Genomic DNA, 16,640 nt, shown 5'->3' on the forward strand with positions numbered 1-16,640 from the left:
CCATTCGGATTTTCCTAATGGGTGCATACCCGCTTTCTCCGTGTTTTAAGTGCAACTAATAAACCCAAGGACCTCTCTAAAAACCGACTGTGTCTCGAGAATATTTTTAAGCTTTAGAAATTCTTCAAGACAAACGGATTGAAGACACATGGCGAAACAATACAGGGACGTGAAAGTTATGGTGGGTCCTTAGGTTTATTGAGGGTCGAAGTGACGTTACGCAGGTCGGTTGTTGTCCGGTCGCCCGGGCTGGCGTGCAGATGTTTTAGGCGGCGTAACATCCTCCCCCCGTTGAGAGGGCACCGATCAAATTCTGGCTGTGGAGTCAGGTGTGTCGTTGGTGACCTCCTTCGCTCCGTGTGGACGTTCGGCCTCGTCTGGATCTGGGTGGATGGGTAAGGGGACCAGTCTTTTGACACCGCGGTCCAGGATGCTTGTTGCCGTCTGCACGGTAGCGGTCCGGATGATTCCGTCGGCTCCTGGATGGACCTTGATTACGCGGCCCAACGGCCACTGCATAGAGGGTACGTTATCCTCCCTGAGGATTACTACGGTGCCTTCACGAATGTTATGTTTGCCCTTGTCCCATTTGTTGCGGCGGGTTAGCTCATTTAGGTATTCTCGATACCATCTGCTCCAGAAGTGCTGCTTAATCTGGTGAATGCGCTGCCAACTGGATAGCCGGCCTGATGGAACTGTCCTGAAATCACGCTCCCGTAAACTGGTTAGTGTGTCACCGATCAGAAAATGTCCGGGAGTGAGGACAGGAGGATCTTTCGGATCGGATGAGATGGGAGTCAGTGGGCGTGAATTGAGAATGGCTTCAATTTCGATCACAAGGGTGTTGAGGTGCTCAAAGGTCAGGAGCTCCGTGCCGACCACGCGGATGAGATGGCGTTTGAACGCTTTAACCGCGGCTTCCCATAAGCCGCCAAAATGTGGTGAGTTCGGAGGATTAAAACGCCAATGTATTTGTCGGTCGGCGAGAAAATTCTGTACCCTATCCTGGTGGTCGTCGGACTGCAATAGGGTCCGGAGTTCTTGCAGCTCCCGATTAGCCCCGACGAAATTGGTGCCGTTGTCGGTGAGGATCGTTGCGCAGCATCCTCGCCGCGAGATGAAACGGCGCAGCGCGGCCAAGAAGGCGTCGGTGGTTAGGTCGCTGACTAACTCTACGTGGACCGCCTCTGTCGCCAGACAAACGAATATGGCGGCGTACGTCTTGATTTTACGTCGGTTGCGGTCCCTCCTCTCCTTGATGTAGAATGGGCCGCAGTAGTCGATTCCGACGTTCGTGAACGGCCGCGATTCGGTAATACGCGCCTCTGGCAAATCACCCATCAAGTATTCCACTGGTGGAGGGTTGGCTCTGCAGCATCGGACGCACCTTCTGAGAGTGCGCCATACCTGGCTACGGCCGTCGATCGGCCAATAGCGCAGTCTCACCGCGTATAGTGTAGCTTGTGTCCCTGTGTGATGATTGTTCCGGTGCTCTTGCTCTATAATTAGCTCTGCCACCGGGGATTTCGGTAGGATGATCGGGTGATTTTGGCTGAAGGGTATGGCGGAGTTGGTTAGTCGTCCTCCTACCCGGAGTAGCCCATCTTCGTCGAGGAAGGGGTTGAATGGCTGTAGTTTCCCTCCAACATCCTCGCTTCGACTTTTCTGGAGGATCCGAATTTCAGGCGCGAAATGACTGGATTGTAATATTTTTATTAGTCTGTTGTGCGCTGCAGTCAGTTCGTCTGTGGTGAGATGGGCAGATCGGTGTTGCTTATGTCTCCATCGAAGACACCGGGCGACGATTCTTATTAGTCTTGGCCAAGACGAGTAACGATGGAGGAGTGTGTTGTCGCTAATATTCGTCATCAGACAGATCGTCTTCTTTTGCTCGGGAGGTCGACTACCGGTGTCGGGCTCCAGACCGGCCAATAGTTTTCGCTTTGCAGGAGCCACCTTGGCCCGTTTTTCCAAATGGACGGACATAGGAATTCCTTGGGCGTCTGGCCTCGGGAGATGAGATCCGCTGGATTATCGTCGGTAGGCACATGACGCCAGTCGGAGGTACTGGTCTTGGTCTGTATCTCAGCGACTCGATTCGCCACAAATGTTTTCAAGGTGTGCGGCGAAGACCTGATCCAATGGAGTACGATGGTGGAGTCAGTCCAGTATACTATCCGCGATATCTTGGTCGCCAGGGCCTGTCGTATTGACGAAATCAAGAACGTCAAAATAAGTGCCCCGCTTAATTCGAGACGTGGTATGGAGAGCGATTTGAGCGGCGCTACCTTCGACCGCGCCGTGAGGAGTCGAGTCCAAATATTGTTCTTTCGGTCCGTCGTCCGCACGTAGACGCACGCCCCATATGCCCTTTCGCTAGCGTCACAGAATCCGTGTAGCTCAATTTTCGTTGCGGATTCTATGATGGTCTTCCGAGAGAACGTTACCGCATTTAACAACGGCAATTGGGTGTGGTATTTGATCCATTCTGTGTGTACGTCTGTCGGAAGGGATTCGTCCCAATCTACCTTCAATGTCCAGACTTGTTGCAAAATCATTTTTGCTCGAACGATTACCGGCGCGAGCAATCCTAGTGGATCATAGATTTGTGCGATGACTGAACTGATTGATCGCTTTGTAACTCGGGATGTGTCACTGATCGTCTTGACCGAATATAGTATGGCATCGTCGGCTGAATCCCAAAAGACGCCGAGTGTTTTTAACGTGGATGACTCACCGAGATGTAATTTCTGGTTGGTGTCTTCTTCAGGTAACCCTCGCAGCAGATCCCGATCGTTTGATGCCCATGTGCGGATATTTAGACCGGCTAGCTTAAGTAATTTCGTGAGATCATTCCTGACTGATAAGGCTTCGTCCTTCGTATCGGCTCCGGTCAACGCATCGTCGACACAGAAGTCTCGCCGTAGGATCTGCGCTGCTCTCGGAAATCAAGGTCCCTCGTCTTCTGCCAACTGTTTGAGACATCGGATGGCCAGATACGGGGCTGCGGATAGACCGAACGTTACGGTGTTGAGTCGGTATGTTTCGATCTCTCCGTTGTCGGCACGCCACAGAATCTTTTGATATGGACGATCTTCTGGACGTAGGATGAATTGACGGTACATTTTCTCGATGTCGCCGGTAAGGACATATTGAAATGACCGGAATCTCAATAGGATGTTTCTCAGATCTTCTTGTAATTTCGGGCCCGTATGAAGGGCGTCGTTTAGAGACACTCCCGTGGTACTTGATGCTGAGCCGTCGAACACAACCCGGAGCTTGGTGGTGTCGCTCGATTCCTTGATCACGCCGTGATGTGGTAAATAATATCCGTGGTCGGTGGCGTGATCCGTGTTGATCTTCGTCACGTGACCCAAGTCTAAATATTCTTGGATCACAGCACTATACGCGGTTTCATATTGTTTGTCGCGTTGGAATCGACGATGAAGAGAGGCGAGCCTGCTCATTGCAGCGGCCTTCGATGACCCTAGTGAGGAAAGCTTTTCGTTGAATGGTAATGCAACGATGTATCTGCCTTCCTTTTTTCGTCGGACATGGTTTCGGAAATGTTCTTCACATAGTCGTTCAGATTCCGAAAGATGAGTAGTGGCCGGTCCCTCGTCGATCTCCCAAAACCGTGCGAGGTCCTCTTGCAGAGCCGTTGTGGTTGCGCGGAACGTATTTATCGCGGTTTGGGACGTTGGACTCCCCCCGATTACCCAGCCGAACCGTGTTTTTTGTAGACGTAGTTCAGGTTCGCCTGGTTGCGCCAGATTGTCGTGCCCGATGCACAGCGACGCAAATGTTGATCCGGTACTAAGTAAGACATCGATCGGGGCTGGGCAATGGAATTGTGGATCGGCTAATTGAATATTTCTGGGTAATCCCAGACTCGAGGGGTCGATGGGCTCGCTTGGTATGAAAGTCGACATGGCCGGGATAACAAGAAATCTCAATGTTTTCTTATACTTGCCGTCCGTCGACGTGATTGTGGCCGTGGTGTATCGTTTTGCCGTGGTGCTCAAATTGTCGAGGGCTCCGATCTGAATCGCACATCTCCTTTGTTTTATACCGAGGGAATTCGCGAGCTTGTCGGTCATGAAGTTCATGCTCGACCCAGTGTCGAGTAAGGCTCGGGCTCGGGTTGGTTGTGCCTGTTTGTTCAATACCCTGATCTGTGCTGTGGCCAACAGATCATGATGCAGAGGGCTGTGGGGAGATGTGTTTGTTAGTCCGATCCCCCTTGCTGTCGTAGTCTCGGACAGTCAGTTTTGCACCGGTTGGGACTTGGACGAGGAGGTTGGGGTGGTGTTCTTGATCCGGGCTGAGCGTGACTCATACGAGGCATGCTCTTTCGTACCTCTTGGAGCCGAAGATGTATGTTTCCGTGAAGTGTCGGATGTTCATCTCGACTTGTGGAACGACCGCGACTTCGATGATCCAGATGGTGATTGTTCGGTAGAGGCTCGCTTGTGTGATGAACGACTACCCGACGACCGACCGCTCGGTGCGCGACTGCCCGACGACCGACCGCTCGATGAGCGACTGTCCGACGACCGACTGCTCGGCGACCAACCGCTTGCCGATCGACCGCTCGACGATCGACCGCTCGACGACCGTGAGTCTACCTGGGTTTGTTCGCGGTGTAGATAAGTATGGTGTCGGTGACCGCAGATACGACACGAACCCGATGTACACTGTGTCGGCGAATGTCCTCTGCCTGGGCAATTTATACACAACGATGCCTTCTTCACGATCTGAAAACGTTTGGTCGATGATTTGGCCTTGAAGATTTTACAGTGTCTGATATCGTGAGGTCCGTTGCAGGTCGGACACACTACCGTTCTGCTGGTTGTAGCAAGGGTTCGCCCATGCGGTATGCTTGTTCGCTGACTGTGGTGTTTGTGGATTGACCCTTTTGATTCCTTCGCTTTAGAGAGGAATTGAGTCCCGTTCGCCCGTGTTTTGAGAAAGTGTATCAGATGCTGATAGGATGGCACCTGTTGGCGGGGCAGTGTGCGTTGCCATTTACGCAGGCTGGACGAGGGCAATTTCGACGCGATCAATTCGATAATCGCTATATTTGATGTGACGGGCTCTTTTAGGTGTTCGAGCGCCTTTAGATTTACGCTGATGGTTTCCAAAAAATCCTCTAGGGCTTCTGGAGTTTCCTTTTTGATTTCCGGATAGTTGCGCATCAAATTCCAATGGCGCATGCAGATTTGGAGGGGGCAATTGAACTTATCCTTCAGTGTGTCAAGCGCGATGGGATAGTTGGCCTATGTGAGTTCTAATGACTGGATACTCTGTGCGGCCCGTCCAGTTATAGATGAGCGTAGATGCTGGAACTTTTGGACATTCGGCAAACTTTCGTTACGGTCCACTATGGATGAGAACGTGTCGTAGAAATAGGTCCAGTTCTTGAGGGCACCGTCGAATTGGGGCACGCGGACCTCTGGAAAGGTGGTCGGCTCTGGTTTCCGGCATGTCTCGCCTGTTTTGTTGTCGACGGGGTTGTTGCTGACATTTGCTCAAAGAGACCTAGGAACCGCATGTCAATCTCCCGATGCTCTTGCGACAACGAAGCTACACGCGCATCTTCCCCCTCATCTAACCCATCTAACTCTTCTTGAACCGCGAGTATCCTCCTCCAAAGTTCATCGAACGAGCTGCGGCAAGATGTTAGGAAGATTCTGTTTGCCTTCTCAGACGTATTCATCGAGTTCGCGCTTTATGGTTGCAAGTGGACCGGCTAGGGCATAATTTTGTCCTCCGTCCACACTCAAAATACTATCTGCATGCTATAATTAGGGATTCAATTTTATAATACGTTGCCTCACTTTCCATCACTTCTTTCCTACTATCAGTCACTTGAACTGTAATATAAACCAGTCTTTTATTTCCAATACTATTCTGCATACCATTTATCAGGAACAATACATTTTATTTGTTAATCTAATAAGATGCGAAGTTCCTCATTTGTCCTAATATCAATCAATGGATAAGTGAATTGAAATCTGTGAAAATAATGTAATATCGGAAAATAAGGCTAGAAATTTTTTCCCGATTACTTGCAACTTATTAATATTAAATTGAATATACATATATAAATTGGACAGGAAACGATATTTGTTTAACGGAAACTAAATGCAATACTCGTATCTATATCAAATAACTTTACAGTTATTTGACCACTCTCGTCACAACGAATGTAACACACAGACACTCTCTCTCTCTAACAACTCTATCAATTCTCACAACTCTACTCTTCGACGATTCGATACCTCTAACTACTCTACTCTTCGACGACTCAATTAGCTCTGATTCTCGCAACACGCACACTTTTCGACTCGCCTTTCGTAGCGAAACCGTCCTTCTTCTAACGTTGTCTATTGTTTCCCTCATTCCTATGTAAGAACTACCAACTACGTGCCTTTAGTCACGTAGGCACTCTTAAATGTAAACGAACCACAGAAACACGACGTACACGGTTTTTCTATTTTCAACTGATTTCTAATTCGAATTACTTTACGATATTACAATAAGTATCTAGTAATACGACTTCCGAACCGACGTAATTATTGCAATGATTGTTAAATTTCAAAACAATTTCCTATCCATGTTAAACATATTACGTATATGTGCATGTCTAGTATTTCGATTAGTTGTTCTACTTGCGGTAGTTCGCCATTCTGGATCATCTAGACTCAACAAAGATGCATTCAATTTATCCATGCCTTAAAAAGCTCTGTAGCGTCAAAAGAGTTAGAATTTGCTTCAAACCATGTTGTTGTTTTGCTTCGGAATATCAAGAGGTATTGTAAGGAATTATAAGCTCCGGGCAAAACAATGGCGCCGCTACATGTATCCGTAATACAAGATGAATTTTTATCTTATGACCTTCTTCTGACGATTATGACTAAACGAACGTGATCGCAAACGATTCAGTATAAACTGCGACTAAACGTCTGTATAGATATCGTTTCGCGACAAGATCTGTTTTAAATACACTAACGAGTACACATATTGGTAGTCTCATTGTTCGATCCCCTACAGCTCTTATTAAGGAAGATAGAGGCCTGTGACAGTATTCAGCTTGGCCAACTTTGAACAGGGCATATTGATAAGCCAGAGTAACTCACATACAAATTTTTTTTTTTTTTTTTTACGTGGAGAAATCCTCATGGACACTCCGGTGTTGCAGTAATTGGGTAACAGCAGAGTAGTGTCGGACTCTTACCGACTAAAACTCCACGATGACCACTCGACGCGTATGACAGGGATGCTCCAGGATTCTCTTATGAATTAACTTCAGTTGCACCCCCTTCACGCGTTCTCTAGTTCTAGCCAGTCCTAATATCTCCTGAATATTGAATTGGCGTTAGGCGGGGGGCCATTACCCCTAGCGCTGTTTCTCCTTATTCATATTCAGTGGAGGCTTGTCTTGTGTGCTTCGACAACTCGCATACAACATGGTGGTACAAGCTATGAAAACACTTTTCCGGACATGAGAAAACACATTAGCCCAGATAACGTACAAAAGGTATTAGAGCCCACCAAATAAGATTTGCTACAATTTGCTGTAGTTCGTCACAATAAGCCTATGTGTATCGCGCGTCAGACGATTTTCGAATTAGTTGGTGCTTGGATGTTCAAGATACGGAAGCGCAGAGTGATGAGACGTTTATGTACAACTTGATCATGGTGCAACCCATTCATCAGCCAGAAAACTTCATGCACGATTTTCTAAAAAGAAAGACATTTCCCCCCTTCTTTATGCCGTACCAATCCTCTCTCGTCGTTCCTTATCTCATACAGAGACAGGCCAAATACTGTTGCCGATGACGGCCAACAGCCTGGGTACATGTACGGGTCTCTTGCCTGCGACAGAATTTCGTTATGTGTAGTATGCGGGGCAGAAAAGCATTTTTGCCATTAATATGAACTAGAAGATTGCAGAAAAACTGTAAACATTTTCCAAATTTTATTAATTTCACTTCATTTCTTAAAGTCTACAAAACTGTTAATCAACACTAAGCAAATATACAAAATCTTGACGTACAGAATAATGGAGCGAATATTAGAAACGATACTACTAAATCTACAAGCTAAAATGTACTATACAAATTTTCTTCAAACTATAAAACATACAAAGTATATATTTCTGAAAATAAAAAATATCGGATCAAACACACTTCGAACATACCTCGAACGCTCATTATTACGTATATTACCAAATCAATACATATAATATAATATATAAACCAAACCAATGAAAGGCGCAGAGACTGGAGAACATGGGGTCCTCGAGCGTGCAGTACGTTTCAGCATCACTGCAAACACCAACTCCCTCCGCTTGTCCCAATGCCATCTCGTACGGTGAGACTGCAAACAAAAAATATCCATATATACATCAAGATAGTAATGCGATTTCTATTCTTGCAGCACCGAAGTAATACACGGTGCTCCGTAATCGCTCGAGATTCCATTTAGTTGTTGAAATCTCTACGCATTTGGTAGATAAAACGATGCGAGAAATCCTCTTGTCACAGTTAGGTCTTCCAAACCTGATCGCTTGCATTTTTCCCGCTACTTCAGCGTTGTAACGTTACATTTATTTCTGCCAACTTAGACACGACATCGTCTAAACTGCCCACTTCAGGACACGATGGCTCCTCGTGGGGATTCTGTTGAGACGATCCCGGATTTTCCGTGTCCTCACCATTGTAGAGTTCATAATTTGTATAATTTACCTTCTTCTTCCAGCATTGTTTCTTAAATTTCTGCCATTTTGAAGCTGCTGATAATCGCCGGATGCGTAAATCATTTTTAGCTTTGGAAAGAGCGCACGTCAGCATTGCTTCAATCCGTAAATCACGTCTGCGCATTCGGCGACACTTTGATCTTTTGCGGCGAACTTCGTCAATCCAAGTTAGTAGCCGTTCTGTTTCTGGCTTGTTGGCGTTAGTTTTCGAAAGTCCCTTCTTTGTCCTCGCCATGCTTTCTCAACTATTTCACCCAATTATTGAGTAAGTAAAATGTATACCAACCTGTATCCGGCTCGTGTTTGTTGTAGAACAAAACAGAAGAGATTCACACAACTGCACACAAAGGATTTGAAACCACCGAGCAAAACACCCTCCTCACAGCACAGTCGTAAGATGACTAAGGGAAGTCTACGCTGCGCGTCTGAAGTCCGCTTTCTATACCCCCTCCCCTGTCTTTATGACGTAGTCTTACGCGCGAAAATGGAAACTAGTTCCGTGTAAAATCTTACGTTGGCCTTACATTCTAAGAATTTTTGAAAAATACTTCAATCCAATTAATTTTTAAATATATGTGCGACAATTTTAGTGCTAAATTTTATATATTTTGTACATTATATTATAATTCTTGATTTACAGGAAATAATCAATAGCGCATGAAGGTGTACTGCACGTATTATTTGGCACGTACATTAATGTTGATGCAAAAATAATTATTCCAATGATTTTAAGTTACACATATAATAGATAAAGCAGGTTGTAGACTATGAAATTCGTATGAAATAAGCAGAGAATAGTAACTAAATAAATGTATATGCATATGGAACATAAATCTTGTAAAAATAATATATTAAATTACATTCAAATCAAATATATAAACAAGATCTATTGACTTTTAATTATTTTCTTGATGCACTAGTATCAAACAAAATTGCGTCATTACGAATACAAAAACAATAACGTTGATATAAAAATGTCATCCCGAAACACAGTTTGACGTGATACAAGTGTATTATTTTAATTTAAGCAGAAAATATCTAATCATATTTAACAATTTTGAAAAACATACCTCTACTAAACTATCATTATCTTTTCCTATACCATCGGCAAGGCCCTGTACAGCAAGCAGTTCAGCAGTTGTTAAAAAACTAGCCAATTGTTCCCGAACCACATTTACTTCACCCTGATACATAAAATCAAAAAATGCAGCCAAATCATCGAAATATACCTTACATTACGAGATAAAAATATGACCTTTTTCATCTTAATGTCTCCCAAAAACGGATTTAGCAGAAAGTATACGACATCTATAACGATCCAATTAGAAACTACCAGAGCATGTGTACCAAGAGCGAGCACGACCGAGCAGGAGTGTATTGGCGAAGATCAGAGTTGATCGAGACGTCGAAGCATAGAGTCGTTAGAATTGAGTTGGGAGTGTTAGAGTTGCTAGAGAGAGAGAGAGAGAGAGTTCCCAAATAGTTGTCAAGTTATTTGTCGTAAGTACGAGCGTTGCATTTAGTTTTCCTGTTAATCAAACATCGTTTCTCTGTCTAACTAATATCTGTATTTTCAATCCATTATTAATAAATTATAATTAATCGGACAAAATTACACCTTTAATATATTCCGATATTACAAGTGCGACAATTTTAATGCTAAATTTTATATATTTTGTACATTATATTAAGATCCTCCATTTACAGGAAATAATCAATAGCGTATGAAGGTGTACTGCACGTATTATTTGGCACGTACATTAATGTTAATGCAAGAATAATTATTCCAATGATTTTAAGTTACACATATAATAGATAAAGTAGGCTGTTGACGATGAAATTCGTATGAAATAAGTGGAGAATAGTAACTAAATAAATGTATATGTCGGAGACGAAAGGAAAACCGGAGCCTTCCCTTTGCAATTTTGAGGAAGCCTTCTAATGCTTTAGCCTAGATTTTATCATAACTGTAATTAAGCAATTGTCATTTGTAATTGTTTGACATTTGTGAAAGCGAAAGTGGGTTCGAGGTGACAACTGGTCGCCGAACGTAGCCACGGTCACGGGATAAACGTTTTGCCTGACGAAGGTGTGGATCGGTTGTATTGTTCTCCCTAGAAATCACATAGAATTGTACTTTAGAGATGTCGATATAATGGGACACACGTTGTATTAGGAATCAATCTCCAGACAGAAACTGCCGAGTAACGGCGTTTGGATCTTTCTCGATGTTTCCAAAGAGTATACAACAAACTTTTGACAGAAATTGCCTAGCAACAACGATTGGAACCTTCTCGATGTCTCCAGCGAGCATATAACAAACAAATGCAGTCGTATAGCGAAAAAGATTTTCATCAGATATTCATTCGTGTGATCGCCTTGGAAAGTGATACATCGACCAATTTACCGAGTGTCTCAGCAATCGTATTTTTGTGTCTAAAATTATAAAAGTAAAGAGTTATCCCGTTGACCGTGGATTCGTTTGAACCCCGGAAACATTGTTAATAGCGTTAATTAAATTCGTTATTCGTTAAACCTATCAATCGTTAATTTCATTATTCGTTAAATTTATTATTCGTAAGACATATTATTCGTACCTCTTATTGTTCGTTAAACTTATTATACTTTAATCTAATTATTAGTTAAACTTATCGTCTGTTAATCTTATCACTCATTAAACTTAATATTCATAATATTTTGTAAAATCTTGTATATGCGCGTAAATATAATCTCTGTCTCGTAAAACGATGGCTAACTCAAACGAAGAATCGTTACGCGCCTTAAATCTTAATGTTAACCCGACATATATGTATATGGAACATAAATCTTCTAAAAATAATATATTAAATTACATTCAAATCAAATATATGAACAAGATCTATTGACTTTTAATTATTTTTTTGAAGCACTAGTATCAAATAAAATTGCGTCATTACGAATACAAAAACAATAACGTTGATATAAAAATGTCATCCCGAAACACAGTTTAACGTGATACAAGTGTATTATTTTAATTTCAGCAGAAAATATCTAATCATATTTAACAATTTTGAAAAACATACCTCTACTAAACTATCATTATCTTTTCCTGTACAATCGGCAAGGCCCTGGACAGCAAGCAGTTCAACAGTTGTTAAAAAACTAGCCAATTGTTCTCGAACCACATTTACTTCACCCTGATACATAAAATCAACCAATGCAGCCAAATCATCGAATATTACATTACGAGATATTATAACAGGATGCTGACATGGATTTTCGTAAAATAGAATAAGTATCATTTATAAAATATATGTTAACAGTAACAAATTATTAAATTCTTAATTTCACTTTACCTTAAATAAATCTCTAAAATATGTACTACATGCAGATAATAGCAGTTTGTCCGCTCTTATTCCTTTTTCCTTCGCAGCTTAAATTTACATCAACGAGATCTTCTTCTGTTCTCAGCGTATCAAAAGCACAAGTAATATGTTTTAAGTAAATATTCCAGCTAAGAGAAAACTGTTGAATCCGTAAAACAATTATATTAAATTTGCAATTTTCAATCTGAAAAACATTTGACTTCAATGAGTATATTTTGATTTTTACCTGCCAGAAAACTGATGGAACAAAAATTTGTTACAACAATCATGTACTTATGTAATTAAAACAAGACAAAACTTTTATAAATATAAAAATTGTCATGAAAATTTTGATGCAACGCATTTGAACATTTTATGACTCATTGTATCAACACCACATTATTTCTCTTTTTGTGAGTATAATAAAAGCAATAATATTTAAACAATACATACTTGTTTAGATGCCTTTCACAATATGACTTTCCCATAGAGCAGGTGGCTTATTACAAAATTCACGTCATAAATGTAATTTTCTTCAACTTCCTAAAGCAAAAGTTATAAGTGTCCACCCAGGAATACCCAACATTTTGAAACACTTAAATAATACAAATTTCATATTTGGGTATTACATATTTCTAAGAATTTAACACTACCATGCTTACCATGCTTTCATTAGCATGCTTCAAATGACTTTATATTGAAATTATTTGTATGGTATGCCCATTTCCTTATCACCCTTTATTTTTCTTTCTCCTTCTGCGGAAGAGTTAAGACTATTTGTATCCTCCCTATATTTGTCTATTATACATCCTACATACTTTCACAAATAACAAGAAATAGCGAGGACAAATATAGCTTCAATGTATACGGTCATCACAATGAAATGTGAATTACCTTCTGCAGATCTAAAATATTAAACGTGAAACGATGATCTTAATTTGGAATAGATTATAGATACACAATCTGTTCGTTTTTTCCTTTCTTAGCAATGATCTGTTCCATTGTCAAACAAGTATTTCCGTCAGTAGCCGGATGAAATGCAAATTTATATTGTATTATGCTTATCATTATACTGCAAGTACTTTGAATCACTGAAATTGCAGAACCATTTCCTGTTATTGAATGCAAAACATACAGCACGAACACGTTTTCCATTATCAAAAAACGCCATACAAATGTCTCATCCATTGTATTAAAGTGATAAGAGATAGACACAGCACCAAGCCTGCAGCTCATAATACAACAAGTTGCACCAGTTTATCAATTTTCCCCAATTATTTTCAATGTTTACAATAATCATACTTTGTTACGACCGTTCGCGGTGAGACGCGTTCGCTAGGAAAACGCGTCAGCGAGAGGCGTAAATTCTCGCTACGATTATGTTAATCGACGCCGCGAAATAGTCGTTCCCCTGTTTCGGTTAAGATAACTGTTACGACCGTTCGCGGAGAGACGCGGTCGCGAGGAAAACGCGTCAGCGAGAGGCGTAAATTCTCGCTACGATTCGGTGAATCGACGCCGCGAAGTAGTCGTTCCCCTGTTTCGGTTAAGATAACAGAGGTGGTTGATTGAATATGACACAGTAGTAAGTTATATTTCACCGTTTATTCCACAACTTCTAACGAGGATAGTTACACTGGTGCGTGTGTACGAGATGATTGAGTGACTGATCTGCGGGTGTGTCTACCCGCTCGAAGGATGTTGACCGTTCGAAGGATGTAGAATCAGTGGTCTTGGGAAACGATGCTGTCTCGGAGGAAGGCTAAGGATCAGTGTCTAGCGCACGGGACCATCGGATTTGTTCGTGCCGATGTTATTTAGGAGAGCGAGGGATTAGCTTTCGTTTTTAATTGCTCAAACGAAGGGTCTTAACTGCCCTCGAGAGAAAGTGATTAATGGGGGGAAAGTTGCCGCGTGCGTGACAAAAAAACAACTTTCCCTTGTCCTACCGTGGTAGACAATAGTGTTTAGAAACTCCTCGGGACCAGATGTTTGTTTTGTTTCAAGGACCTTTTCTCGTAAATCTATGATTTATGGACGGTGCTTAAGGCTAATGAGGGTACGCCGTGCGGAAGAGCGGACCTCTGGTGTCCGTCTGGCCCGCGGTGTGTGACCTGGGCCAGGCAGAGAGTCGCGCGGCGTAACAATAACAGAGGTGGTATAATGAATGTAACACTGTATTAACAGGTTAACATAGAATAATATATTTTACAATAATATGATGAATATATTACAGAAATTTGACTCGACTTTGCGTTCTCTCTAGATAAATTCGTTTGCTCGTCATATTTGTCGAAGTGTCACGTTTGACTCGTCAGAAGGAACTGATCGCCCTTCGATTATTCCTTTGTCTCATTTGGAAGACGACCCCCACTATGCACGGGTCACGCCACCGCTCGCGCCTATGATCACGTATGCCTCTTCTTGTGTGAAAAACGTAACGGTCAAAAATCGACGTTTCTAGAGCTCGCTGCTTGGCGACAACTATGCTCTTGTCACGGTGGTCATGAGAACGCAACGAAAGGATGGTTATGCTTCACATACCTTGGTCAGCAAAATAATGGCTAAGCAGTAATAGAAACCCTATGTGACCGGCATCCAGCGATAGCCCCCCCACAGGAGCCGGGTCCTTGATATAAAAAAGTACCTCTCGAGTCGTTGTAAGAACATTCTTTTCTGTGCTGTTTGACCATTCTGTATTGTTACTCTGTCAGTGTTCAATAAATTTTCTAATAACAATCAAAATTTAAGTACGAATTTCTCACCTTGCGTGCGGAACGTGAAATTACCCCGAATCGACGTGACACTCTCGTCGATACATTGTATATGATCCGGCGGGCAGATAAGATGGCCTGCCTGCGATGTTGTAGGACCGCGAGCGACGGTTGGAAAATACAGCCTGTGGTGAGCCTCGTGGCGTAACATCCTTCATATAAAATTGTTACCTTTATCCAATGCATACCACCTCTCTCCTCCTCTTTAAAGAAATGACCTTTTTGAACTTAATGTCTCCCAAAAACGTATTTAGCAGAAAGGATACGACATCTATAACGATCCAATTAGAAACTACCAGAGCATGTGTATCTTAAGCGGATCTTTAAACGTGGATTAAACGCGTTCTCTATCCAATCCTGGCTGAAACATAATTACTCGCACCCCCAGTAACCCACCTCTAAGTCATTCCAATCAACGTACCATACGAACACGAATCCAACGCGTTCCAGGAATACAAACAACTGCCTGTAGCTGTTTAGCTGTACACGACGAGTATAATTATTTCGGGTACTCCTCCAGTACAAAACAGACACCCAAACGACAATATTTCAACACAAAAATATTTAAAGCAATAGTTATAAAAGCATGATACTTAGTACCGCGCTTGACATCAGGTATAAGCAAAAATAAATTTCTTCAAACGAATTTCATGTTAAATCTTTAGCTTGTGTAATTATATCAAACTTGCTCAATTAACAACGAGCAATTTCCATCGTGTTTTGACAACTGACTTATCGATGATGTTTTTCCTTGGAATTGAAAAAGAAATGTGCATAATTTTGTCCTCCGTCCGCACTCAAAATACTATCTACATGCTATAATTAGGGATTCAATTTTATAATACGTTGCCTCACTTTCCATCACTGCTTTCCTACTATCAGTCACTTGAACTGTAATATAAACCAGTATTTTATTTCCAATACTATTCTGCATACCATTTATCAGGAACAATACATTTTATTTGTTAATCTAATAAGATGCGAAGTTCCTCATTTGTCCTAATATCAATCAATGGATAAGTGAATTGAAATCTGTGAAAATAATGTAATATCGGAAAATAAGGCTAGAAATTTTTTCCCGATTACTTGCAACTTATTAATATTAAATTGAATATACATATATAAATTGGACAGGAAACGATATTTATTTAACGGAAACTAAATGCAATACTCGTATCTATATCAAATAACTTTACAGTTATTTGACCACTCTCGTCACAACGAATCTAACACACACACACACTCCCTCTCTCTAACAACTCTATCAATTCTCACAACTCTACTCTTCGACGACTCGATACCTCTAACGACTCTACTCTTCGACGACTCAATTAGCTCTGATTCTCGCAACACGCACACATTTCGACTCGCCTTGCGTAGCGAAACCGTCCTTCTTCTACCGTTGTCTATCGTTTCCCTCATACCTATGTAAGAACTACCAACTACGTGCCTTTAGTCACGTAGGCACTCTTAAATGTAAACGAACCACAGAATCACGGCGTACACGGTTTTTCTATTTTCAACTGATTTCTAATTCGAATTACTTTACGATATTACAATAAGTATCTAGTAATACGACTTCCGAACCGACGTAATTATTGCAATGATTGTTAAATTTCAAAACAATTTCCTATCCATGTTAAACATATTACGTATATGTGCATGTCTAGTATTTCGATTAGTTGCTCTACTTGCGGTAGTTCGCCATTCTGGATCATCTAGACTCAACAAAGATGCATTCAATTTATTCATGCCTTA

The 16,640-nt window shown here is 42.0% G+C and overlaps 2 protein-coding genes and 1 long non-coding RNA gene across 3 annotated transcripts; all 3 read right to left on the reverse strand.

Moving 5' to 3' along the window:
* Positions 1–306: 306 nt before the first annotated feature.
* On the reverse strand, positions 307–1,986 carry LOC117216030. Its single transcript, XM_033462567.1, has one exon. It carries the CDS (start codon positions 1,984–1,986, stop codon positions 307–309), a length of 1,680 nt encoding a protein of 559 aa, XP_033318458.1.
* Positions 1,987–2,948: 962 nt separating this feature from the next.
* Positions 2,949–4,109, reverse strand: LOC117216028. The gene has a single exon (XM_033462564.1). It carries the CDS (start codon positions 4,107–4,109, stop codon positions 2,949–2,951), a length of 1,161 nt encoding a protein of 386 aa, XP_033318455.1.
* Positions 4,110–12,516: 8,407 nt separating this feature from the next.
* On the reverse strand, positions 12,517–12,935 carry LOC117216026. The gene is made up of 2 exons (XR_004489283.1): positions 12,771–12,935; positions 12,517–12,651 (listed from the first exon to the last, which is right to left on the reverse strand). It is a non-coding gene; the product is annotated as an uncharacterized LOC117216026 (long non-coding RNA).
* Positions 12,936–16,640: the final 3,705 nt, after the last annotated feature.

The sequence above is a fragment of the Bombus bifarius genome, unplaced genomic scaffold (assembly GCF_011952205.1).
Source record: "Bombus bifarius isolate JDL3187 unplaced genomic scaffold, Bbif_JDL3187 scf7180000010053_frag, whole genome shotgun sequence".
Classification (NCBI taxonomy): Eukaryota; Metazoa; Arthropoda; class Insecta; order Hymenoptera; family Apidae; genus Bombus; species Bombus bifarius.

Coding starts and splice junctions, on each gene's coding strand:
- LOC117216028 (XM_033462564.1), bottom strand. CDS start 4,109: ATGAACTTCATGACCGACAAGCTCGCGAATTCCCTCGGTATAAAACAA.
- LOC117216030 (XM_033462567.1), bottom strand. CDS start 1,986: ATGTCCGTCCATTTGGAAAAACGGGCCAAGGTGGCTCCTGCAAAGCGA.